A 27983-nucleotide genomic window follows, 5' to 3' on the forward strand; every position below is an offset into this window, starting at 1 on the left:
TATGAATTATTATTATATTATGTTATTAAAATGCATTTGTTATTTGGAGTTGATATTTCTCTCAGTCATTCTTCATTCATCCGCAGTCGCTCACCAGTTATCATCATCCCCATCTGAGGGAACTGAACTGAAATCATTTCAACCAGACAGTAATTAGATTCATGGATCTCTGTTAATTATCATTTGACTAATTAATCAATGCCATTTTCTCCGTTTGCAGTCATCAGTTATGTGGAAGTGTGTTTACAGACTTTCACTGATGTATTTAAGAACACCAAGAACAATGAAACGCACGTTTCACTTTGGTTCCAGTTATCACTAATTAAAGTGCATTTGTATGCATGTGGAAAACCTAATTAAATACTGAGAGCTACACTCTCCATTTCTAATCATCTGAGCTCATTTGTTGCTACGGTTTTTGATAAAAATTCAGACACACACACAAACACACGCACACACACACACAGGACTTGGATATTTTCAGGCAAAGGGCCTTTTCCTATCCGTCTCATTCTGTCACCTCAATGGATCAGGACCATAATCAATGTTATTAATTACACCTGTGATTACTCTGCCATGACATGTAAAAATGGCATATTACACCAGTATTACCATCATTGGCTACTCATCCATGTCAGATCAGACTTTAAATTGTAAACAGACACGCCCCTTCCTACCTGCCTGATCTCCTTAAAAAATAATATAATTTTAAAAATAAATAAATAAAAAAAATTAACTCTCACTGTATGTTAACGGGAAACTCGGGATGGACCTAATGTTTCAAAATAAAAGTTAATTCTACCCAAATACTACTTTCTAATAACTTAAAGGTTTATTCCATGCAAATACTTTCTGTCCAACGACTTATAGTTTTAAAGGTTTATTCCATCCAAATACTACTTTCTAGAAGTCTATTCTGCATTTGCACTTTTAGATTTCTGAATTTTCAACAATGCTTTGCAATTAATTTCATTTGTCAGCATTCACACGCGTTTCCTGCAGGAAATGCAATCATCTAGTTTTTTAAACTATTCTATTGTATTGCTTCATTTAGCTGCTGTAACTGCTTATTATGTTCACTCAATTTGACTGTTAAATTTCTAGGTTGCTTTAAGAATTCAACAATCATCGCATGATCATCATCAACATACACTCATCCTTAACTAGTTAGTCTTACTGTTAAGTTCAGAAAGCTTCATTACATCCACCGTGATTTTAAATTTTAAATTTTGTATTTATATATTTATACATTATATATAGATGTGTATATATATATATATATATATACACATCTATATATATACACACACATATGATGTTCAAAAAGCTTCATTACATCCACCGTGATTTGAAATTTTTATTTTTTATTTATATATTTATACATTATATATATATATATATATATACAGTATATACACACACACACACACAAATATCTATATATATAAATATATATACACACACGTTTATACATACACACACACATTATGTTCAGAAAGCTTCATTACATCCATCGTGATTTAAAACTTACAATTTTTTATTTATATATTTATACATTATCAGTATATATATATATACACACGTATATATATATACACACACACACACACATATATATATATCACATATATACGTATATATATCACAAATATACGTATATATACAGTATATCACACATATATATATATGTATATATTTATCACTTATATATATACAGTATATAAATATCACATATATATATATATATATCACACATATATATACATATATATATCACTTATTTATATACAGTATCTAAATATCACATATATTTATATATATCACATATATATACATTCAATTTCCCCATAAGCATTGCATAGTTACGGTTATGCGATGTGGCAAGGAAAAACTCCCCTTTAACGGGTAGAAACCTTGAGCAGAACCGGGCTCTGGGTGGGTGGCCATCTGCCTCGACCATTAGGTTCCCTGTCCTCCTCACTGGAGTCGTCCTCGACAGTGGGGTCGGCGCTGTCCTCACTGGAGTCGTCCTCGACGTTGGGACTGCAGGCTTTGCGGGTCTAAATCAAACACAGGAAGGACAAAAAAAGTTATGATATAAATAAATAAACAAAATATTGAAAGTATATTAAGCTAACTAAAGGTATATCAGAAAAGCAGCCACAGACACTGAAAAGTGAGTTTTTCATGAGATGTCCCCTTTAAAACATAATTTCAGTGAGAGTGGTTTTGGGATTTTTGTTATTTGGAGAAACAGGTTGCAAATTACAAAGACAAGATCACTTATTATACATCATATACTACTGAGGTAGGCTAAGTCGTCATCATAGTGCCTTGTTAATAAGATTTAAAAAGTGTGTTCAATTTTGTTAAATATTCTGTCCAATCTGATCGATGCTTGTCCAAAGTGTCCTGTTTGTTATCTGAACTTTTAACAATGTATAAACAAGTGAATCGGCTGGAAAAAAATGCCTCAAAGATGAGAAAGGCCTACCTCCTGGTGAATCTTCACCACTTTGCTCTCCAGCTCCACAAAGAAGTTGGGGCTGACCAGATCGTTCTGCAGTGTGTTGCCACAGGCTTTGGCCAGCTCAACCAGCTGGAGCTGGATGGACATCAGGGACCAGGTGGCCTCGAGCAAGTGATTGCTAGGGCACTCTTCCACTGGGTCCATTTGGACTGGAGAGGCGTGGTGGGGGGGAGGTGAAGGGGCGGAGTCACATTGACTTTCGTCCCATCCACTTTGTCGTTGAGAGGCTTCACCGAAATGCATGTTGCTGACGTCCTCGTCCTCCCCGTCAGGATCACTGTTAAAGTATACTGAGTCAATTTGGCCTGGAGAGGCGTGGTGGGGGGGAGGTGAAGGGGCGGAGTCACATTGACTTTCGTCCCATCCACTTTGTCGTTGAGAGGCTTCACCGAAATGCATGTTGCTGACGTCCTCGTCCTCCCCGTCAGAATCACTGTCAAAGTACTTTGGGCCTATTTGGCCTGGAGAGGCGTGGTGGGGGGGAGGTGAAGGGGTGGAGTCAGATTGACTTTCGTCCCATCCACTTTGTCGTTGAGAGGCTTCACCGAAATGCATGTTGCTGACGTCCTCGTCCTCCCCGTCAGAATCACTGTCAAAGTACTTTGGGCCTATTTGGCCTGGAGAGGCGTGGTGGGGGGGAGGTGAAGGGGTGGAGTCACAAAAACCTTCATCAAACGCCTCAATTTCCTGCTGCCCCTCCTTTGGCTCGCTGTGTCCTGGCTTTTCTGATAACAGGACCCGATTCATCGGCGTGCATGGGGACAGGGGCATTGGGCTGCCGTACACCTGGAGTTTTAAGAGAAAACAGCTGTCAGTTATTTACATTCAATGTGTATTCAATAGTGAGAAACAGATTTAGACAACCTCAAACAGCAGTGAGGGGTGAGGAGCTGGAGAAAGACTGTAGCCTACCTTGTTGAAGCGGAAAGCAACAGTGCAGAAGTCTGTTTGCTCCGCAGGTGATACGGTCTGGTCATCATCAGAATCAGAGGATGCACACACTGCAACAACCAACATATGTTAAGTTATGGGAAAGGCTGACATATTTCTCCTAATTGAAATTCACACCAGACATTACTGAAAAATCAAGTCTACTCCTCATGTCAGACATGAGTCTTTGGTTGCGGTCGAAAAGTTAAAAAAATATCGTCTTTTCCTAACCACTTTTCCTTCACCTCGGTGGAAAACGTCATGAGGTCAAGGAAAGATGTGAAGGAGAATTCATGAGGACTTAGGGAAAAGACAATCGTGGTGTTAAGAGAATCTGACTGCACTTCACTCGGCTCCGTAATTATGATGCGACGGCGGCGGATGTTAGTGACGCGGGTGGTGCCGTGGTGAAACTACAATGTTCCAAAGATGGACTGTAAACAGCTCCTTCAGTGAAAGAGAGATACAGCAGCTCCTTCTGCTGCTGGAACACTATACATCAACATATAATAAAGGATTATCTGACCTAACGTGGACAACCGGTGAAAAATATCACTTCATTACCAATAAAAAAGGAATATATGAGAGATAAATACTTGGAAAGCGGCTGGTGTCCTCTGCATTAGGGACATATGGAGGCGTCTCATAAGGGAGGTTCTTCCAGTCCACACCCCGGAAGAACGGGTGTCTTTTCACCTCACTGGCTCCTCCTGGATAAAAAGTGACACAATCAAACAGTTAGTTTGTACATCTACACATGTTGGGCCTGGCACCTGACCCAAACACTCCACACTGCCTTCAAAGGTCTCTGGAGCTCTCAGGGTCTAGTCTCTCTATGGACTACATTTTCCCTTTATACAGTATGTAGCGCACCTCTAACCATGACACCAGTAAGTATTCTAATAAAAATGCAGTTTCTCTGTTTCTCATACTGTCTATCATTAGTAAAGCTGTCACTTACGTGTACCCAGACGCTTCACAGGGTCCTTCTCCAAGAGCCGACTGATGAGATTTCTGGCAACATCTCGTTGGGGAGATCCCGCATCTGGAAAGTGGATGTCATCTGGAAAAGAAGCACATATCAGTTGATCTGATCACGGAATTTACATTTAATTGACATCACCAAAGGGACTGAATGACATAATTCTTAGAGGAAAATATCATAAACCTAGTGTAAAGAACTAAATCCCAAATTTAAAAGAAACAAGAAATGAAAGCTACTTTGTGCCAGATTTTTAAAGTTAAATCACAAAGTGGGTGCATTTTGAATCATTTTTAAAATACAGAAAGATTCATTCAGAACTGCTAGAATGACAAATGTGTAGAAAGGTTGCATGTGATGAGAAGATCATGAATGGAGCTAAAGATTCTTACTTTCGGTCACAAGTTCAGCAGTCTCTTTTGAATTCCAGCCAGAGAAAGGTACGTTACCGTACAGGAAATTATACAAGATAATTCCTGTGGCCCACCAGTCTACGGGCTTCCCATAGCCCGTCTTTAGGAACAGTTCTGGGGCCATGAAGACAGACGTGCCGCATGTCTGTAGGAGGACATGAAAGAGGGGAAGAAACGGAAAATGAAGTACGAAAATACATATAACACAGGATTTACACAAGTTTAAATTAGTGGAGAAGAGAAGACACTAACTTCTGAGTCGGAGAACTCTCTGGCATTTCGCTGACACTCTGATTCAGTCAGGCAGGCTGCCGTGCTGACTGACCCAATCTTGGACAGCCCGAAATCAGCCACCTTGATGTGTCCGTCTGTGCTGATCAACAGACTACAATGGAGGGAAGCAGAACATGTCTCATGTTAGAATATATGCTATTCCACTTCAATAGCAAGTGGGCCAAATAGGAAAGTCATTGGGGGTTTCTGGGATACACAGAATACTTAGAAATATGCTCAAATCATAACATGGCAAACTCAAGCCCAACAGGCAACAACAGCTGTCAGTGTGTCAGCGTGCTGACTTGACTATGACTAGCCCCAAACTGCATGTGATTATCATAAAGTGGGTTTGTCTGTAAAGTGGAGACTCGTGGGTACCCAAAGAACACATTTTCATTCACATATTTTGAGGTCAGAGGTCAAGGGACCCTTTTGACCCCTTGCCAAAATTTAGCAGAAGTTTTGGAGCAGTATTTAACCTCCGTCGTGACAAGCTATGACAATATGGATTCCTTAGGTTTTTCTAGTTTCATATGATACCAGTATCTTCACTGTATCTTTAAAACTGACGCCAGTACAACCTCCAGAAGATCAATTGTGTTAATGCGTTAAAGAAATTAGTGGCGAAAAAAGTGATTTTTGCATGAATCCGTTATCGCGTTAACTTTGACAGCCCTATAATAGATATATCACTACATGGAATAGGGCCTAACTTAGTCACACACAAATTATCAATACTGGGAGAGTTTCTGTAAATTCTGCTCCAACTTAAAAAAAGATTTGTTAAACCCCTCCCCTGAACAGTCGTCCAATCATAGCTTAGCAATTATATGTAGACATGTCAGTTCTGTCAGGCTTTGAGTTTCCTAAACCAAAAATATAAAAGCAAAGGAATGGCTTTAAACAGTGTTTATATCTAAAAATGAAATGTATAAATAAATGATAAATAAACAGTGGAGGTCTGCGCTCTCCGAGTGCCCTTCTAGCTTTAAAATGGGTCAGTTGGAAACAAAAAGTCAGCCAGAGACTGTGTTTTCAACCAACTCATGAAATTACATCAGCTTTGTTAGCTAGCTAGCTAGCTACGGCTGATAAATCTGCCAGCGATAGAGTAGCAGCTTCTAATTTCCAGCTGACAACCGAGAAATTAGAAATCTCAAATGGTATATCTGCCATCGATATTGTTGTAAACTGTACCATGTAAGAACGAAAAGCATGACGAGCGTAGTAACAGTAACTAAGGAGGGCCTAAAACCAGACATCGAAAAATAATAAAAAATGTTCAAGATGTCCTCTCCAAAAGGACAGGTTGAGAACTCACTTGCTGGGTTTGAGGTCCCTGTGCAGGATGCCGTAGCTGTGGATGTACTCCACAGCCAAGACAAGTTCTGCCATGTAGAAACGTGCCAAGTCCATACGAAAACGCCGTTTGTCTTGCAGCAAGTCCGCAAGATCCCCACCTACAAGATCAGAGAGAGACATAACAGGTCAGATGTTATGTTTAGGTCTTCTTAGTGTGTGTAAGATGTGTACAGTGGATATAGTGTACGTGCATGCATGACCAATCCAAAAAAAAAACTCCTTACCTCCCACATACTCCATCGCCATGTACATGTGGCTCTCTGTCTCAAACGAGCAGAACATGGGCACGACGAGAGGGTGGTCAAGGTAGGTGAGGATGTCTCGTTCCAACAGAACCGCATCTCTCTGGTTTGGGTATTGCAGTGTAATCAACTTCATCGCAAAGGTCTTCTTAGTCTTCTTGTGGCGCACAAGTTCTACAGTACTGGACAAGACGGAAAAGGAAACGTGAGCAGCTTCTATGACTATAAATATGAATATCAGCTCTGATTTGAAAAGAAACTGTCCAGATGGGACAAAATAATTCTATAACACATTTCAAAGTTCTTTTCTGCTTTGACTGGACTCTCTGCCCTATCCAAAGAGTCAGTCTGAACACAAAGAAAGCAGTCTGTCTTACTCACCCATAGGCGCCACGGGCAACCTGTTTGATGACCTTGAAGTCCCTTTTCGCCGGTTTTGTCGGAGGAGGCTTGCAGGCTGCGCGGGTCTAAATCAAACGCAGGAAGGACAAAAAAAGTTGAAGTACCAAATGTATATTAAGCTAAAGGTATATCAGAAAAGCAGCCTTGTTTTTAGCTTGACAACCCAGCTGACAGACCTGGCTTTATTCAGCTCATGTTTATTTTGGCACTTTTAACTGATTGGCTGTTTTGCTATTACAATTACTGCCTGTACTGTATGTTAATACACTGAAATTGTTTTTTTCACATGTTATAGCCTATTAATAAATGCTTCAAAGATGAGAAAGGCCTACCTCGTGGAGAATCTTCTCCAGTTTCGTTTGCAGCTCCACAAAGCAGTTGGGGCTGACCTGACCGCTCTGCAGGGTGTTGCCACAGTCTTTGGCGAGCTCCATCAGCTGGAGCTGGATGAACTTCAGGGCCCGGGTGGCCTGGGGCAGGACTTCGACCGGAAACTCTGTCTGTTGATCCATTTGGACTGGTACCTTGTGCCGAACATAAAACAGAATTTAAACATTGAACAGAATTTAAAACAATGATGATAATTATTTCTGTTTAGGCAGGAGCGGAAATTAAAGGTCTGTGAGTAGGGACGCTAAAGATCTGTGATGTAAAGAGGGTCCAAGTAATCAGAAACATCTTCAAATCTATTCCCAGATCGAGCACAAGACAGTGTAAAGATGTTCAAATTGAGCATAAACTGTTTAATCTACTGTCTTTGTTCTATTTAGCATTGAAACAATGAAATGTTTTACAACACACTGTAACGTGGTTGACATTTTTAAATGTATTGGAAGACTTTGGCGCTAAATGCTTTAAACCAAGTGAATGAGAGTAAATGGTAATTAATTATAATAGAATATACATTAATATAAATGACTTAACATACTGGAGTACAGCCAGTAGGTGAAGTAATACATCTGATAGGGGACACTGAATATAAAAGCTGTTAGAAAATAAATAGTAATTCCATTTTTAGAAAAGAAAGAAAACTGGTGCTCAGTTGTGTATATGTTTGATATACTTGATATACAAAACACAATAAAATTGAACCTCTCGGTGTTTGTCAAAGATTTCTCCAAACGTGATAACTAGATTATAGCAAACTAAACTGCAGAAGAAGAGCTGTGACTTTGAACTCAAAGAGTCAATACACTGTACCAGCTTTTTTTTTTATGAGATATCAACTTAAAAAATAATAAAATAATGTGTTAATAAAGGGAAATAAATACTTACTAGTTCCATAACTACAGTTTTCTCTCAAATGCAAAGATTTGCTGTGCTGTTATGGGATGCTGCTGATAACTGTCTCTGTTATCAACTCTCTGCAGACTAGAAAAGAAAGCTGTAGGATTTCTGTACTCGTTAATGTTTCAACGTCGTTCCTTTAGAGTGTGGTTTTGTTACGTCATAGGTTGGAATGGCATCATTTTAGAGTGTGGCTCTGTCATACGATGGAATGACATCATTGTAGTTCCATTTAGAATGTGGCATCGATCAAAAGAGCTATTTTAGTCAAAATAAAAAAGAGATTTCCAGAATAAAGTCATAATTTTACGATAAAAAAGTTGTAATATTACGAGAATAAAGTCATAATATTACGGGAATAAAGTCTTAACTTTACAAGAAAAAAATCGTAATATTACGAAAATAAAGTCATAACTTTACGAGGAAAAGTCATAATATTACGAGAATAAAGTCGTAATATTACGAGAATAAAGCCATAACTTTACGAGAATAAAATCGTAATATTACGAGAATAAAGTCAGAACTTTACGAGAAAAAAGAAAATAACTCGTAAAATTACTACTTTATAATATTGACTTTATTCTCATAATACTACGACTTTTTTCTCTTAAACTTCTGATTTTATTCTCATAATATTACAACTTTTTTTCTCATGAACGTTTGACTTTATTCTCGAAATCTCAGATTTTTTTTTTTTTTTCCTCAATGTGGCCCTAATACCCCATTGTACTGTCGTACCATAGACCTACAACAATGATAAATAAAAATGAAAATGTAAACAATAAACAGTTATGCATTTCCATTTTTAAAAATCCACAGGGAGCCACTGGAGAGGGGCTAAAGATCCGCATGTGGCTCCGGAGCCGCAGGTTGCAGACCCCTGATGTAGACAATAAGTCACACAATGGCCAGATTTGTGTCTGATCAGAAGTGTCTTCTATTAGTTTTGGTTTTCCACCTCCGATGAAGAGCAGTGCACAGCCGCTTCTTAAGACTAAGGGCCCTATTTTAACCATTATATGCTATTTTAGCATATAATTATTAAATCATGTTTATAATAAAGTAATTTTCGATAAATTGTGAGGTAAATATTGGGGAAATTTGGCAGTCATTCCAAAGAAATTTCAAATAGGTTACTTGCTAATTATCACCTAATTACCATGAAATTTGCAGACCTGTAAAATGAAGTGTTACCTTTCATTGCAACACCATATAAAAGCTCTCTCAGTCTGCAGATACTCATTCTTTATCCTGTGTTTGGATGCCAATTAACTTACACAAAGTACTCACTATAGTCCTCCTGGGGTCCACACAAACAAACAACAATTTTAAATCACACAGTATGAATAAAACGAGAAAAGGCAAAAAGAGCCAGATATAAAGATGTAAGTGATATACAGTGAAATGACTCGAGATAGACAATCAAAGCTTACAACGAAAACAAAACAAAAAAACTAAAGTAGCATGTATGCTCATGATTGATAGCAGGATTGCACTGGAATAAACAGTTTTATGCCTTATAGAGTTGTGTAATTATGTTAATATTATGTAAAACGGCCACACCATTACAAGAAACAGTCTGTGATATCAACATTGACAGGATTTTGCAGGGAAAATGTGACAAAATACACACCTGTGTCTGTCCAATCAGCCTTTCAGTTTTTGTTTTTGTTTTTGTTTTCTACACTGCATACAAATTATGAGAGCATTTTACTTCATACTTTTTTGCAATCTAGACTTGAAGCCAAGCTATTTTAGTTTATAGCTCAGATTTGCTTTACAATAAACTTATTGTTCTTTTACACAGTAGCGACACAGTAGCACTGGTTTGATAGGAAAACATGCCGGCTTATGTCAGTCATTGACGACGTCTCATCAAGCAATAACACTCGCATCTCCTCAAGCGACTCAGGGTTCATCAGAGGACAGGACGTGAAGCTCTGTAGCGGGTCAATCTTGATCTGATTCTGAAGATTTTGGAGATGATAAATTGTATTAATATCTCTGATCTTCGTAGACTGTATTTTGGTGCACCAGACCTTTGTCTTATTCACCATGCTGGGGTTGTATCTAGAAGATAAACCTCAAATTGCGAAAACTTGAGAAAAACTCTCCCGAGACTCATTGACTGACGACCTATCCTAACCTGTGTGTGTATCGTGACAACCCTGGTCTCCAGAGGATGAAACCTAATGATGTGATCTCCTCACTTTTCCTCTAGCGCCTACTTTGTGATGATGTGTGCGTGATGATGATGATAGCAGAAACTGGTGGCCAGTCGTAGATCTGTCTGCAGCGTCCTTACACCTCACCTGTCAATATTGTTTCAACCTATCAGGCTTTTTATCCAGTTGATCCTCTTACATCACAGAATCTGATGGGTCACAGATTTCGATGCAACACAAGAAGTTGCTGTTTTGCCATAAGACTACACAAAGCATTTCACTGTTTCACTGTTCAAAGTGAAAAGGCAGGCAGGATATGGTGAGTCAAACAGCACTTGATTTCACCAATTGTTTCTCAAGGTGAAATGGAAATAAACTTAAACCCATGCAAAACTTTCTAGGAAAATGCGAGGAGGCTTCACTGACTTCAGTTGATGAATTGCAAACCAGTGTCCACCTTTATTTTACTTCTGGCAGTCAAGCAAGGCTAGATTAATCCATTGTGTGGCCTCTACTGAATTTCGTTTTGGAGGGGAGCTCTTCGGTACGAAAACTAAATTTTCCAGTCATATCAAGCTGGACAATTGAGTCACTTTGTAAAAGCTTTGACACAGAGTGCATCTGTCTGGTCCATAATCCAGTTTTAACGAACTGCATTCTGTCTTCCAGTGGAGAAACCAAGATAAAGTGCCCTCTAGGGTGTCCTTCCAGTGGAAAGAAATAGATAAAGTACACTCTAGGGTGTCCTTCCAGTGGAAAGAAATAGATAAAGTACACTCTATGGTGTCCTTCCAATGGAAAACATAGATAAAGTGCCCTCTAGGGACGTCCTTCCAGGGGGAAAAAATCAGTGAAAGTGGCCTCTAGGGTGCCTTTCCAGTGGAGAAAACAAGGTAAAGTGCCCTTTAGGGTGTCATTGCAGTAGAAAAAAATAGGTAGAGTGCCCTCTAGGGTTCCCTTTCAGTGGAGAAAACAAGATAAAATGCCCTCTTGGCTGTCCTTGTGGTAGATAAAACATGATAAAGTGCCCTTTCAGTGGAGAAAACGAGATGCAGTGCACTAATGTGTGCCCTTAAATAGAGAAAACGTGATGAAGTGCCCTCTAGGGTGGCCTTAAAATGGAGAAAAAAATTATACAGTGCCATAAAAGGCTGCCATACATGCTAGAAAACTTTCTCTGCGCTGGTGCCCTTTATATTTTTTTCATTCATGCCCCTCAGACAGCCTGAGTCTGTCACTGCTCCGCAGTATATCCTGCTATCCAAATTTTTGAGAATCCATTCATTTTTGAGGATTCGTGTGGAATTAAAGTGTAGCTGGAGCTCACGTTAATGACACTTCAAGGCTGCTAATTTAATGAGAGGCAACCAATGGGTTATTTAATCAACTGCAGCAGCAATGACGGAGGACACACACTGAATTATATGCCTCACCTTGAATATTTTACTTATCATTTGATCCAAACACTCATTCACAAACATCAAGCTTCACCAACAAGGTGATTGGCTACATCACTCGTACAATCCGCTCTGTTAGTGTCAGAAAGTATCCAACATGGAGTCACTTTCATGTCTCTGTCAGTTAACAGTAAACAAAACCGGATACATATTATTTTTACTTGACTGGATTATGGAAAATTAGCTCTACTGAGTAAATATAAAGAAAACCAACAATTAAAATACGGTGCAAATGTTTCACGTCACTCACACACACACACACACGTGTATTCACACAGCAATAGGGGATCAGGGGGAGATCATGTTTAAATGATCTTGTTGGCGTTTAGCCTTTCAAAAACAACATTTACACTGCGGTCAAAAAAACTAGTCTCGAAGTCAAATGAGACTAAATTTCCAAGGCAAAACCGTGAATCTGCCTAAAGGCTGCCATCCCATCAGTGTGATTCATTTCTACAACTGTATATGCCTGTTCTTTTTTAGATTTTTTAAAAAATGTTTACAGTAATTTGTTGGTATTTAATTTGGCCCTCATTGATAGTAACAGCCGAGGCAGACAGGAAACACGGGGAGATATAGGGGGGGTAACATGCATCTAGAATTAAACCAAGGATGCTGCAATCACATCGTCTTGTGTCTCAACCACTACGCTACCAAGACACCCCGGATACCAAGATCGAACTTTGCATAATTTATGTATGCAAACAATGGCATTTAGTCACAGCAGGAGGCATTCACTAGACGCAACAGATACTTGAAACACAGGCATCACCTTGAACAGAACACACTTTGTTCTCATCTCTACAGTTATCTGTAAACTTCACCACCCACCATGGAGATCGTGGTTGTGAAAATGCTCTTTATTCTAAGTGCGTCTGCGCAATTCAGAAAGCACGTATTTGTGACTCAGGAACGCACATGGACCGAGGCTCAAGAGTACTGCAGACGTTTTCACACTGATCTGTCCCCCATCACTACACCGGAAGTTGAAAAGAAGCTGAAAAATGCAACAATTGGGAAAGTTAATGGTGAGTTCTGGATCGGTCTCCACAAGGAGGAAACAAAGTGGAAGTGGTCAGGAGGAGGAGATGCAACAAACATACCGTGGCATCCAGGAGAACCAGATAACACTGGGTGGGCTGGTGTTGTTTGTTGGCACCAATGTGAGTGGAATGGATGGCACGATACCGTATCACGTAACAAATTTCCCTTTTTCTGCTTCAACCTGATCGTGGTGAACTACAAGAGGACCTGGGAGAGGGCGATGATGTACTGCAGAAAGCAACACACTGAACTCACAAGCCTGGCCTCGGAGACTGAGCACCTTCTGGCCCTGAGCAAGATCAAGCTCAACGACATCACTGAGCGAGTGTGGATCGGCCTGCGTTACCTGGGTGACGGCTGGCTGTGGGTGAACGGTGACCCTCTGGAGTACGAGGCCTGGCCTCAAAGAGGAGACCAGGACCACCTGTGTCCAATACGTAAACGCTGTGGAGCTTTAACCAAAGAGGGACTGTGGGAGAACTGGGACTGCCAGGACAAACTCAACTTCATCTGTTATTAAAGCTGCAGTGGGTAGAAGTGGAGCAAATGTGATTAAAAAAAATATATATTTTTTCTAAAATGGTCACTATAGCCTGACAGTAGTGCATTAGACAGGTAATCTGAAAGAAATCATATGCCTCTGTGTCCTCTGATGCTCTTAATAGCATCTGCAGGATTTCATAGACCGGAGGAAAACAACCAATCAGAGGCCAGCTGGAGTCTGCCGTCTCTGAGCAGCTGTCAATCACTCGCGAACTCCGACCAAACGGTCAAACTAGGCAACGCTGATCAAATATGAATCAATTTTCTGTTACTGTAATGCCTATTTCTCGCCCCAAATGTTTTCAGAATCATCTTGTAGTGTACTGTTTAGCTGTAAAATGAGAAAGTTTGTGACCCGGCAGCCATGTTGAGATCAGTCGAGGAAATACCAAGCACCGCCCACCAGCCGGAGCACACTTTCTCATTTTACAGCTAAACAGTACACTACAAGATGTTTGCCTAGTTTAACCGTTTGATCAGAGTTAGAGTGATTGACAGCTGCCTCCGTTGAATGAACAGCCAATAGGAACGCTCTCTCTCTGAAATGACCTGTGATTGGCCAAAGTCTCCCGTCACGGGCTAGATGTTTTAAAGCCTGAAAACAGAGCCATGAGGAGGTGCAGAAGACTAGTTTTCTCTCAGAGCACTTGAATTACAAATTGCTGAAAGATTATTATGGATTTTTTGCCCAATGATGCCAAAAATATTCTGCCTACTGCAGGTTCAAGTGTCATTCATGTTATTTAAGATTTTAAACATCTCACTCTTACTCAGTCCAAATGTAGTTAATATCTTTTTACTGGATACTTAAAATTTTCTTAACAATTTCTGTTTTGTACTAATATGTTCGACTATTAGTGCCATTTGTACTATTATAACAATGTCAAGTTAGTGCTTGGATTTTAGCTACATTTTCTTGTCTGTGTGTATTTAGAAACTAAAGGTTTGTGAAGAGCCACAAATCTGTTGATGTCTAAAAGTTCTCCAACCTTTTTGTTAATAACATATCATTTAAATATTTCATCAAACGTTGAAAAGTTGTGAGAATGTTTATTAGGCCTGCAACTAATGATTATTTTCATTGCCGATTAATCTGTTGATTAATTTCTTGCTTAATCGATCAGTTGTTTGTCTATAAAATGTCGGAAAATGGTGAAACATGTCAATCAGTGTTTCTCAAAGCCAAAGATGATGTCCTCCAATGTCTTGTTTTGTCCAAAACTCAAAGATATTCAGTTTACTGTCATAGAGGAGTTAAGAAACCAGAATATATTTACATTTAAGAAGCTAGAATCAGAATTTTTTATTTATTTTTTTCTTAAAAAACGACTCAAACGGATTAATCGTTGATTAATATAATTGTTGACAACTGATCGATTAATAGTTGCAGCTCTAATGGTTATTAAAATTTGGTTGGCATGGTTGATATATCAGTTGCTATCTAGAGAGCAAAATCAACAATAAAGCAAAGTCAACTTCAACAGAAATTTTTTTTTTTTAAAAAGAGGAAAATTTATTGACATTAAAAACCAGACAGGCACAGCGTATGTCTGAGTAAACACAGGCACAGACCAAATATCTACAACAACAATGACCATAAACAAAACAGTCACAACAGAGGATCAACGAAGACTACAGGAGTGGTGTGATGTGAAGATAATGAACGAGGTAAAACTTCCCTGTGTGAATTATACGGCACGTTTTAGATACAAAGGAAACACTGAAGTCAACTCCTGTCATTCTTGCTACACAAACTTCCCCGTTACATCATCACACTGGACATTAGTCACCTTTCTGTCATCTTACCAAGACTTTCAAAAATCTCCAGTGTGTTTACACTTTGGCTGTGTGTAATGATCCAGGTTGATCAGACCTCCTCCACTAATGGGATCTTCCATTTGGCATCATTTCTATAAACACTTGTATAATCATTTTCAATATATCACCTCTTTTTTTATATCAACATTAATAAATAATATTTATAGCGAAGGGCAGACTGTACAGTGAACATAAAAATAGGGCCTTCATTTGTTACAACCAATAATTCTGTATTTAGTTAAATATTTACAAAGCCAGGAAGACGCTGGAAAACGTCTCTCCAGCACCGATAAGGATTCTGTATAACTTTTATAACACAGTAGCACAACGATTCAATGCTTCGCTTGCAAGCTTAATGTTCTGGAAACATGCTCACAGGAGGAGACTGACTCCAACAAAGTCTGAAGTAAAGGTTGCAATTTCACCCTGTCGTTAAAATATTTACTTAATGTGTAAGAAATAAAGTGAAATGATAAAAGTGTTTATTAAACACAGGAAACAATGCAAATTGCATTGCTGTTTTTATCCTAAAAATAATGTAAGCATTTTAATGACAAAACCAGGGCTCAGCAATAAGAATTGCCCGCTTGCCCGGTGCAAGTAAAATGCCACGTAGGGCTTGTAAATCGGGCAAGTGGTAAAAAAATAATTCAACTCAGTTTTTTCTCCAGAAGCTGATGATGGCAGCAGCTAAGGAGTGAGCCTTCTTATATAGATATTATTGTTTTTGTTTTATCACTGTATTGCACTTTGGTCAATTTTAGTTGTTTTTAAATGTGCTCTGTAAATGTACTAAACTTCAATCTTGAGCCATCTCGCTTCCTTCTCATCTTTGTTGAGAGTTGCACATGCACAGTATCGATAGGGCACTCGCCATTAAATGGCGGCGGGTAAAGACAAAGTTTATGAGCTTAAGTGCAAGCGAGCATTTCAATTATCCTGGAAACAGGAGTTTAGAAGGGTGGTGTTAGAGAGGATGTGGGTGAAACTCCAACTAAGTACTGCGCAGTTTGCCTGCAAGGCAGATAAATTAAGTTCAGCCTTTGTTGTTATTTGAGAACCACTAATAAATGAAACAATTTGTGTAGGGGCAAGTAAAAAGTAAAAAAACAAACAAAAAAAAACATTAATGTTGAACCCTGAAAACTTGGTAAAAATACGCAAAATCCTGATCTGACTGAAATGCCATCACAGGTCTGAATATTTGTCTGCTACGTTTCTTAAGCCCAGATGTGACGGACTGTCATTACTTCTTTAAAAAGCACATCTGGTTTCACTATGCTGAGTAACACAATGCATCACAGTTGTATATAAACTTTAAATTAGCATAGTTTTCAGCAGTATGGCAACAAAGGCTTTATTGTGATATCCTTCCCATAATGCAGCTGTGTGAGTACTCGTGATTGTCTGCGCATGAAACAAATGAAATATCAAAGCCTGCTTGTTAATTGGCAAGTAAGAATCTTATGCAAGTTTCAAAACCATGGCAGAAAGCCAGAGCTCCTCTCTCTGCAGTGCTTCGCTTTTGGTCGCCTCAGCAGATGTACGGTACAGCAGCTTGCTGAGAGTCCCATTTTGTCTTGACAGCATTTTAAAATCACAGCACAGCCACAGAGCCGCTGTCAAGGGCATTTTTTTTTTTTTTTTTTAGTGGCAGCCAGACCAAACATAAATAGCGAGAGGAGGAATAAGTTCACTTCACAGCAGGGAGTGTCACTTCAGCCCAGATTGACATTAAGAGAGTGTGTCAGGTTTAACATCACAATCGCAAACTTACAGACACAAACTGGCACATTTTTCACAAACATTTAAATAATAACAACACACACACAGTCACATCATTCTTACTCTGTCACATTTATCCAACCTGGGTCCTCTTCTCAAAATCTTGGTAGTGCTGGTTCACCGTCTCTACAAGCTCCTCGGCTCCCTTTTCGTCTTTCACGGGGCTTTCAGTGAGAAAATAATGTGCATCATCATTATCCCTCATGTTTCATCCTCTTTTATTGTGGCTCAACGCTGATGCTCTTCAGGATTTGAGGCCCATTCGAGCCATCAGCTGTTCGTAGACAGTCCAAGCCATAGCAGCCATCAGAGTGCGTCGCAGAGACCTGGGCACAGCCCCGCGAAAAAACCCGGCCATGCCGTGCTCCTGAGGTGAGGGAGAGGACAGAGCAGTATGTTACTGATGTAGTCGCCAAGCTACACCCGTCTTGCCAACAGTGCTGCTGATTAAATGATTAAATGAGCACACACCATGTAGATGTAGCGTACAGCGTCCGTCGTGCTCCAGTGGGACGGGCTGATTTGAATGTGGGTCTTCACCACGTCCGCTGGCTGTGTGGCCAAAGACGCCATGACGCCTGCCACCATCCCACAGCTGAAGTTCACCAGCGGGGCGTAGGGCGACGAAGTCACCTCTGAGAGAACGGAAACCACGTATCAGGAGGAAGTAGAAGAGTATGTGTCAACAAAGAGCGGAGCTCTGGACATGTTGTTATACTCATTGAAATGAATTCAAACGGCGGTCAAGTTTCTTATCCAAATTTAGCGCAAATATTCACAGAATTTCCATAAAAACTGGCAGAGGAAAATGCGAATGAATGCGCGTTCCCATCCACTACTGTTATGCAAATACTAGGAGTTGGGCACAGTGAGATAAACAACTGGTGATGCTGGTTCTCCAGTTGGGCGCCATTAAACGATTGCAGAGGAAGAGGGTGCAACGAGATGACGCCAGTCAAACAAACAATGGAAAACTGTGTGGAAATATTGCATTTATTTCAAGTCATGATGTATTTGAGAGAAATCACAGTCTCCTTGTTGGTTCCCACAGATCTGATGTTTTCAATCAATCAATCTTCTGTCACCCCAGTGCTGAACGACATTTAAAGTTTCAGTAGGCAGAACGTTTTTGGCATCATTGAGCAAGAAGCCAATAATAACCTTTCAGCGTATTGTAATTCAAGTGTTCTGAGAGAAAACTAGACTTCTGCACCTCCTCATTGCTCTGTTATCAGACTTTAAAAAATCTAGCTCGTGACGGGAGACTTTGACCAATCACAGGTCATTTCAGAGAGAGCGTTCCTATTGGCTGTGCTTCGGCTGGTGGGCGGTGTTTGGTATTTCCTCAACTGATCTCAACATGGCTGCCGGGTCACAAACTTTCTCATTTTACAGCTAAACAGTACACTACAAGATGTTTCTGAAAACATTTGAGTCGAGAAATAGGCATTACAGTAACAGAATATTGATTCATATTTGATCAGCGCGGCCTAGTTTGACCGTTTGATCGGAGTTTGCGAGTGATTGACAGCTGCTCATAGACAGCAGGCTCCAGCTCGGCTCTGATTGGTTGTTTTCCTCCAGTCTGTGAAATCTTGCAGATGCCATTAGGAGCACCGGAGGACACCAGAGGCACATGATTTTTTTCAGATTACCTTTCTCATGCTCTACTGACAGGTAATGACTTTGTTTTAATCCCATTTGCTCCATTTCTACCCACTGGCGCTTCAAGTTCATGTCCATCCTTTTAGTCTGTTTCCATTGCACTTAGTTGCATTTTTTTAATCGATACACCAACCTTTCCACCTCATTCAAGCCTTTTTGCAATTTTATTCGACTTTTTAAAAAATATATTCAGTTTTTTCTTTTATTAGATAATTGAAAATGTGCATTAATGCAATGTACCCCCTCAACATTGGCAATCATGACAGGTTCTCCCCCCTCCCTCACCCAATTGTTTGTCTGGTCTTTTTGTTTTGTTCTGTTTTGTTTGTTGATGTTTTATACTGTGCTGTCTTGTAATGTACTGTAATATGTTATTAAAGCAAAAAGAAAAAAAAAAAAATTAAAAAAGCGCATAAAAAAAGAAAACTTTTGGTTGAACACATACAGTAGAAGAACTTAGAAGCCCACTTTAGAGGCCAAATATTCAAAAGAACTAAACCAATCACTTGACTGATTTTCTTTAGTGCTTTACCTGCTGCTCATCAGATCGATAGAAAACAGCGCTTAACATTTTAATGACCTGCATTTTGATTTGCTGATGCAGCAGCACGGCTCTCACCTTGAGACAGCGCCTTCTTGGTCTGGCTGTAGAACATGACGTAGATGCCGGAGAACGGAGCGTCTCGCAGCAGCGTGGCAGTCAGCCCTGAGAACAGAGCCCTGATTCCCTCCGTCTCGTACATACTCCTCAGAGCCCCGGCAACACTCACATAGTTGTAACAGCCACTCTGAAACAACAACATACCAACATGGAAAATGAATATGGAACACGTTTATTTACACCGTTGCTTTTTTTACAGCGTGACAGACGGCCGCTGTGGACTACCAGTTGTAGATTATGATCATTAATTTATGGATATTAGGTGTAATGGACATTTATTGGGTACAACGTCTCTTACTCACAGATACATTCATGCTCTGCTATGCAGCATTATGTCAGCCAATGAGTGCTATAACGAAGCAGAACTCCTGATTAATGAATAAGATGAGAGATGGCGTGTCGTGAGAGGACATTCTCACTCTTTGTTGAATACGTGTCATGCATAAACAAGAGATTTAAGCAAAATTAACTTATTTAAAAGATCAATGACAAAACTGACGAAAATATCCTCCTCTGTTTTCTACAGCAGCGCAATGCAACCCCTGTATTTGTCTGGTTAAGGCCTTTTTTCAGCATTTCAAATAGGTCTAGTGTTGTGTTTATCGACGCCTGTTATCCCAGTTTTAAAAAGAAGGCGATAAAGAATGGGGAAGTCATCTTCCTGTGTCAGAACCAAAAAAAAATAGCAAAAATTAACTGTTTGTATTATAAAATAGTTTTTATGAAAATGCTATTTTATGTTCTAGGTCTTTATTTTTTTTACTAAAAGGAAGACCCCATACACACGAGTCATAAGTATTACTACAAAATAAGACTCCATCATCATATTGGTGAGCCTCACAAGAAGTAGCTGCTGAGAGTTTATAAAATACTTTTGTTGGATCAATACTTTTAGATTTATTGTCACTAGGGCTGCAACTAACGATTATTTTCACTGTCGATTATTTTCTCGATTAATTGATTAGTTTGGTCTATGAAATGTTAGAAAATGTGAAAAATGTTGATCAGTGTTTCCCAAAGCCCAAGATGACGTCCTCAGATGTCTTGTTTTGTCCACAACTCAAAGATATTCAGTTTACTGTCATAGAGGAGTAAAGAAACCAGAAAATATTCATATTTAAGAAGCTGGAATCAAATAATTTTCACTCTTTTTTTCTTAAAAAATTATTCAAACCGATTAATCGATTATCAAAATAGTTGGCAATAAAATGTAGTAGTCGACAACTAATGGATTAATCGTTGCAGCTCTAATTTTCACATATTTGAAATATAAAAGACGAAATCTTGTCAGACAAAAGTGGCTCATGACAAAATAATGGAAACAAAAAAGGTTCAAAAAACAGATGACAAATCATTGCCTGAATGCAATCATACATTAACAACTGTCTTGAATTGTTAACCGAAGTTAACAATTCAAAATCAATTGAAACTTGACTGTGAGGAGAAGATCAGAGAAGTATTCAAGTCCACAAATCATGCGGCATATCTCAGGTCAGATGTGCTCTGAGGTCTCTCAGTATGTAAAGAAACTGCGGCTCACCTCAAAGCGCGTCTTGATGACCGTGAACGGCAGCATGCAGACTCCAGCCACAGCTCTGGCGCCCGCTCCGAGTAGAACGGCCTCGCCAGCGTTGGGTGCCCGCTCCAGGAAGTAGTGCTGCTTCAGGGAGTAGAAGGTGCTGAAGTAGATGCCCACCCCGGGGATGCAGCGCACGAATGACTGCCAGAGAGAAATAGCAGCGTTAAACATTTCTTATATTTGCTTAATGTGAGATGTGATAATGTGTTAAAGGTAGCTAAAAAAAAAAAAAGTGATATATATATCATATTTTGATAGTGATAATCTGAAAAGTATTTATTTATTTTAAGGAAAAGCTGACTCAGTTTGGCTGAGTGCCTGTCTGGTTCTTCGAGCCAGACAGAGAGGTGATGTTAATGTAAGCTGAAAGGCTGGTGGTGGAGAAGAAACACCCTCACTGACTACTGACTACATACATAGATGCAACAATAGGATTTATGACTGCAGGAATTCTTGTCAATGTTGAAAAATAAGAAACAAGGTCAGTTACTCACTGGTGAGACTCCCTTCCACAGACTGAAGAAATTCTCCGTCCTAATAACGTTGATGAAAACGGCAAACATCCCCACCTTTGGTGCACTGCAGGATGACATTGAGGAATGGTTACAGACACATTAGAAGGTGCAAACATGTAAGAACATACGGACACTAAAAGACAGACAAAAGAGGAACTGTTTGGATTTTCATGGTGTGAACAATAAACCGTAGTAGAACAATAATTAAATACAGAAATTATCTGCTGGAGTTTGGTACAAAGGCCTCCACCTGTGGATCATTGTTTAAAACAAAAAATCCACTTTTAGCTGTTAACCTTTCCTGTTCCTGTTTCCAGTGGGGCTAATTGCAAGCGACCTGACAGTATGATTACATAGTGCTGGTGTGACTAATAGCCCTATATGGGTCATAACAGCAGATACAGGCCGGTACTGCTTGCATGATTGTGTGTGTGTGTGTGTGTGTGTCATTTTGTATCTGGAGAGCACGTTGTGTGTGTGAGTAAGTCAGAGAGAGAAAAAAACGGAGCAAAAGAAAGATAACACCAGGGTCAGGCTGATGTACATGAAGGCATGCAGGTGAAATGTGCAGCGTGTTTGCATGTTCATACACACGAGATGTGTCAGTGTGTTACGTGTGTGCACACACGTACCCCGGCTTGGCATTGTTCTGCAGGGTCTGCAGCCGTGTCTTGACCAGATCCAAAGGCTGGAAGAGCAGCGTAGAGCAGGTGCCGCTGAGAGAGCCACACATGAAGGCTTTGAGAGCTGGGTGAGCCTGAGGACGATGACAGAGAGAGAGAGAGGGACAAAAGAGAGACAGAGGGATGGAAAGAAAGAGTAAAGGACATAAGGGAGAGGAGTGACGGTAATGTAGAGAGAAATCAGAATTTTGGACAGAGAGGAGGGAGTTGGAGGATGACAGACAGAGGGAGGAGATGAGGCAAAGAGAAACATGAAGGATTAGTCACAGTGTAAAAAGCATAATGTGAAAATGCGCCATTCAACATATTTCTCGGCACTGGTTATCTCTCTCAAAAGGGTATGGAAATATTATCCAAACAAATTCTTAATTATATTTTTATTGACACTTCATACTTCCATGAAATGAGTGACAAACCCTGTATACATACATCACCCACCTATGTCTGTCTAAAGTGCTGAATTTTAAGATTTGTTATACATAGAAAAACAAAACAGTAAAAACAATGAACAAACAGGGAGTGATCTTTTCATTACCATAAAATCATAGATTTCCAAAAACAAAATCTGGCCTGTGGGTTGTTACATAGTTAACCCAATTTTCCCCAAATAATTCTAGTTTATGGTTAACATATGCTGTTATCCTCTCCATTTTGTAAATGTCCATTGTAATGTCCATCCATGCATTTAAAGTTGGGCTCTCCTGTGATAGCCACTTCCTTGTAAGAGCCTTTTTACCAGCTACCAGCAATATATTTAATAAATATTTGTCTCTGTTCAACCATTCTTGAGGCATAAATCCCAAAAAAATAAAGTCTTATACTCTCCAGGTGAACATGACATCTGAAAATATCTTGTAAGGCATTATGAATCTCTCTCCAAAAATCTTGAATCCCAGAAAACATGGTGATGATGTGCATTTAGATTTCCACAATTTCTCCAGCAAGCTAGGGAGTTACCGTCATAGTGGGATTTCCGAGAGGGTGTAATATATCCAAACAATTTCAATTCAATTGAATTTATTTTTATGTAGCGTCAAATCATAACAGAAGTTATCTCGAGAAGGTTTTCATGTAGAGCAGGTCTAGACTGTACTCTATTTAGAGACCCAACAAGAGACGCCCCATGAGCATGCATTCTTATGCGACAATTGACAAGAAAAATCTCCCCTTTAGCGGGTAGAAACCTTGGGCAGAACCCGGCTCTGGGTGGGCAACCATCTACCTCGACCGGTTGGGTTTACAAATATCTTCATAAAAAAAAATCACGACAACAGAAAGGTGGCCCAAAATACTGAACATTATCTCACATACTGTACATAAAATGGACTTTAATGTTAATATCAATATGCTTGTATGACATTTCCATGACGAAAAAACAAGCCTGTAGCACGCACAGAGCAGAGGCCAGGTTCCCACACAGTGGAGATGATGGAGATGTCTAGAGACAGTCCACATGCATGCATGCACGCACACACACACACACACAGGGGCTGTTGGGTAGAATTAAACTGAGACTCGATATTATCTGTGGTTACATGCCTCATGGACAAACATGAGACACAAACATGGACAGACAGACAAACGCTAAATTTAGTTGCAATTGAAGGTAAACAGTTGCACGGAAAAAAACATGTAAACCGAGAAAACAAAATGCTTATAATAAGGCAATAACAATAACCGCAATCACAACAACAAACACAAAATAACATTTCTGCACAGTACATAAGCTGTCCACTAAACACACACACAACATTCAGTACATACTATATGTAGTTTCTACACACACACACACACACACACACACACGTGACACTTTAATGCACACATTATGCACAAACACACACTCCTACCTTCCTGCCCGGGGCTCTGCTCTGAGAATCCTGTTTTTCCTGCATTTTGTCCTCTTTCACCTCCCTCTCTGTGATGCTGCTATTACAAATAGCATATTATAAAATAAACGTCCATCTCTCTCACAAACCCCTCTCTCTCTCTCTCTCCTGCCGACCCACGATGGCTTTCTCCTTCTTCTCGTCCTCCCTCCCTCCCGTTTCACAGCCAAAGCAGAAGCTTAATCCAGCCTGCGTTTTTCTGTGGGCTTCTATCTTTATCTTCCAGAGACACACTAACACATCTGTATTTCCCCCCTCTGCAAAGCTCACTGCTAAATTGCATCTTTGTCAAACCAGCATGAGTCATGAAGTGGCTGTGTGTGTGTGTGTGTGTGTGTGTGTGTGTGTGTGTGTGTGTGTGGTGATTTTAGAGAAAGAGAAAAAATCACCCCATGTTTCCATAACACCCTCCACATTAGCTCTGTCCCACTTATGGTAGAGATCAAACCACCATGAACCAATAAATTCGGTGACATTCGGACTTTATTTTGATTTCACGTTATCAGGTGGTTTCAGACACTTTCACAAAATCGGCAGCGGCCATCGTTTGAATTCCAAAGTATGGCTTTCTCATTACCACAGGCAGATTATCACATTTATGGCATTTATTGGACTGGATAGGCAAGTTTCAAATGTCATTAGCAACCAGCTAAAAAAAGGCAGCTGATTTTGTCCCTGGGGTTTAACTCAGGTTGGGCAACACTGTGAGATAACATCAGGGTTTCCACTGTCAGAGATTTTGCCACACTGCTTTACCTCGGTAGTATCTCTTAATATCTCTAGATGTTGTGAACAATGTTGCAAATCAATAGAATATTAGGGCTGTCAAAGTTAACGTGATAATAATAGCCACTAATTTCTTTAACGCATTAACCGATATTTTGGAGGTTGTAGCGGGCTCAGTTCTATAGCGTAGAGTGAAGATACTGGCATCATATATAACTAGAAAACCTACGGATTGCATTGGTACCAACCATGTCATACTAGCTCGCCGCAAGGGAGGTTAAGTAACGCTCCAAATTTATGCAAAATTTTAGCGAGGAAAAACTGGCATGGCCATTTTCAAAGGGGTCCCTTGACCTCGGACCTCAAGATATGTGAATGAAAATGGGTTCTATGGGTACCCACGAGTCTCCCCTTTACAGACATGCCCACTTTATGATAATCACATGCAGTTTGGGGCAAGTCATAGTCAAGTCAGCACACTGACACACTGACAGCTGTTGTTTCCTGTTGGGCTGCAGTTTACCATGTTATGATTTGAGCATATTTTTTCTATGCTAAATGCAGTACCTGTGAGGGTTTCTGGACAATATTTGTCATTGTTTTGTGTTGGTAATTGATTTCCAATAATAAATATATTTGCATAAAGCAAGCATATTTGCCCACTCCCATGTTGATAAGAATATTAAATACTTGACAAATCTCCCTTTAAGATACATTTTGAACAGATTAAAAAAATGTTCGATTAATTTGTGATTAATCGTGATCAATCATGCAATCATCGTGATTAAATATTTTAATCAATTGACAACCCTAATATATGTATAATTACACGCATGGTGTAATAGAGAGGAATTTTTATCAGTATTGCCCACATGTGTTTTTAACTGCTGTGTCATGAGGTTGGACTGGGTTTCTTTTCTATCACTGATCAACCTCTGGTAGCTTGGTTAGACAGTCAAATGGTTAAAGGTGAAAATGTGTAACTGCAGAATATTATTGTAAGGTCACAACGCACAAATTACAGTTGGTTGTATTTCAAATGTTTTACTTATAAGGGAAAACAAATGCTGATAAAATATGGTTTAATTCACTCCCCTCTATGATGATCTAGTCAAGATGAGGAGCACCTTCAGCCACAGACTCATCCCCCCCTCGGCACAACACAAAGCGCCTGGGTCAGTCCTTCATGCTGGTAGCCATCAGGCTCCACAACCAAGAATGACCCCCATATGAGAACTATAAGCTCTTTAAGAACTTTAAACACACACGATCTGCAACCACCTTGGACTTCTAACCACTGGCGCACTTTACACTTACTTTACACTATATATCCTATATACCACTTCATAGACTGCACATATTACATTTACTTATTGTACATACTACATTTATTTATTTATTGACGGACTGTACACACTATGTTCACCATTCACTCTGTATCTTTTATATCTCTATTTATTGTTTTTTATAATTTTTGTATACCTGTACCTCTCCTGTGTTTCACTCTGTTATTGACACTAGATATTTCCATGAAATGAGTGACAGACCCTGTATACATACATCATCCACCTATGTCTGTCTAAAGTGCCGTATTTTAAGATTTGTTATACATAGAAAAACAAAACAGTAAAAACTATGAACAAACAGGGAGTGATCTTTTCATTACCATAAAATCATAGATTTGCAAAAACAAAATCTGGCCTGTGTGGTGTTACATAGTAAACCTAGTTTTCCCAAAATAATTCTAGTTTATGGTTAACATATGCTGTTATCCTCTCCTCTCCATTGTAATGTCCATCCATGCATTTAAAGTTGGGCTCTCCTGCTGATGTTTGCTGATGTTGCTGCTTTGACACCTGAATTTCCCTTCGGGGATTAATAAAGGTTCATCTTATCTTATCTTATCTTTAACTGACAGACCTCTGATGACCATACAAACAGTGTCAGCAGCAGCAGCAGCCTGCAGGTCCACTCACCGATGCTAACTCCATCTTTGACCTGGGTGCTGAGTCCTCTTTCTCTCCTGGTGCTGCCGTTTTGAAGCTGGAGAATTTCAGCAAACGTTACTAAAAGCGGGAGAAAAAACAGCAGCCATGAGTCTCATTTCAAAACAATAAGGTTGTTTTGCAAAAGTCTCTATAAAGAAGCCTGTTAGCAGCAAGCTAATTTAGCTAACTAGCTGTCAGAGGATGACATCAGCCTCTCGGGACAGAATAACACTGACTTACGTCAGACTGGTTACAACAAACTGCACTACTTTGAATGCAAAAACCTGTAAAACCTACCATCTATCAAATCCAGTTTGTTTTGAACAAGCTTCACTAGCTAGCTAGCTACAGTAGCATGCTAGCTCCTTACCTGACTTTGAAGTGTGTCAAGGACTGTTGGAGGTGATGAACACACCTGCCTCCATCAGGAACACCATGTTTAGTATATACTGGGACAAGTTTATCAAAAGTGTGATGGTAGTAAACACTGATATTGCCACCAGGCTGGATACAGAACTTTCTGGTAATGCTAGTCAGCTAGCCTTAGCTAACGTAGCTAGCTAAGTGTTAGCTCGGTCTACTAAGTAGTTTAACTTCAGTCTGGCTCTCTTCTGTAATAATGTGTAACGCTGTTAATGTCCGGATCTGGGTCGTCGTGTCTCCAAAAGCAGTTTTTCTTAGAGAGAAACTGTTAAACCCGGTGATAAAAGTCATATAACAGTGACTCGATGCTTGCTGTTCTGCTGCTGCGACTGTTGACATCCAGCTAGCAGAGTTCACCTCCAGTCAGTGTGACGTCACACATCATCTCACTAGAGCACCTCTCACATGGTGCATCAGACTAGAGCACCTCTCACACAACAGCACCTCTCACATGTTGCATCAGACTAGAGCACCTCTCACACAGCAGCACCTCTCACATGGTGCATCACACTAGAGCACCTCTCACATGGTGCATCAGACTAGAGCACCTCTCACACTAGAGCACCTCTCACATGGTGCATCAGACTAGAGCACCTCTCACATGGTGCATCAGACTAG

The 27983-nt window shown here is 39.8% G+C and overlaps 2 protein-coding genes across 4 annotated transcripts; both read right to left on the reverse strand.

Annotated features, from left to right (window-relative positions):
- Positions 1–1827: 1827 nt before the first annotated feature.
- On the reverse strand, positions 1828–8577 carry LOC119483612 (microtubule-associated serine/threonine-protein kinase 1-like). The gene is made up of 12 exons (XM_037761867.1): positions 8413–8577; positions 7470–7661; positions 7117–7202; positions 6718–6917; positions 6453–6591; positions 5108–5240; positions 4835–5000; positions 4422–4523; positions 4057–4170; positions 3443–3531; positions 2495–3316; positions 1828–2060 (listed from the first exon to the last, which is right to left on the reverse strand). Exons 1-12 carry the CDS (start codon positions 8419–8421, stop codon positions 1899–1901), a joined length of 2214 nt encoding a protein of 737 aa, XP_037617795.1. The 5' UTR covers positions 8422–8577; the 3' UTR covers positions 1828–1898.
- A 6543-nt stretch (positions 8578–15120) lies between these two features.
- LOC119485480 (mitochondrial glycine transporter B-like) lies at positions 15121–27811 on the reverse strand. Of its 3 annotated transcripts, none has more exons than XM_037765120.1 (8): positions 27723–27811; positions 26931–27020; positions 22289–22413; positions 21636–21720; positions 21103–21282; positions 19521–19689; positions 17708–17871; positions 17417–17603 (listed from the first exon to the last, which is right to left on the reverse strand). In XM_037765120.1, the coding sequence occupies exons 2-8, from the start codon at positions 26943–26945 to the stop codon at positions 17481–17483; spliced, it is 861 nt and encodes a 286-aa protein (XP_037621048.1). In that variant the 5' UTR covers positions 26946–27020; positions 27723–27811; the 3' UTR covers positions 17417–17480. The 3 variants fall into 3 exon arrangements, with proteins under 3 accessions (XP_037621046.1, XP_037621048.1, XP_037621047.1); XM_037765119.1 differs by lacking the exon at positions 27723–27811 and adding an exon at positions 27313–27716; XM_037765118.1 differs by lacking the exons at positions 26931–27020; positions 27723–27811 and adding an exon at positions 24190–24356 and having other exon boundaries at positions 15121–17603.
- Positions 27812–27983: the final 172 nt, after the last annotated feature.

The sequence above is a fragment of the Sebastes umbrosus genome, chromosome 3 (assembly GCF_015220745.1).
Source record: "Sebastes umbrosus isolate fSebUmb1 chromosome 3, fSebUmb1.pri, whole genome shotgun sequence".
NCBI lineage: Eukaryota > Metazoa > Chordata > Actinopteri > Perciformes > Sebastidae > Sebastes > Sebastes umbrosus.

Excerpts from the sequence above, each read along its gene's own strand:
- LOC119483612 (XM_037761867.1), bottom strand. Across the intron at positions 5,001-5,107 it reads GAGAGTTCTCCGACTCAGAA|ACATGCGGCACGTCTGTCTT; the intron begins GTTAGTGTCTTC and ends GTCCTCCTACAG. Across the intron at positions 4,524-4,834 it reads TGCTGAACTTGTGACCGAAA|ATGACATCCACTTTCCAGAT; the intron begins GTAAGAATCTTT and ends CTTCTTTTCCAG.
- LOC119485480 (XM_037765118.1), bottom strand. The coding sequence starts at position 24,234 with ATGCAGGAAAAACAGGATTCTCAGAGCAGAGCCCCGGGCAGGAAG. Across the intron at positions 17,872-19,520 it reads CAAGAAGGCGCTGTCTCAAG|AGGTGACTTCGTCGCCCTAC; the intron begins GTGAGAGCCGTG and ends CCGTTCTCTCAG. Across the intron at positions 17,604-17,707 it reads CTGTACGCTACATCTACATG|GAGCACGGCATGGCCGGGTT; the intron begins GTGTGTGCTCAT and ends CCCTCACCTCAG.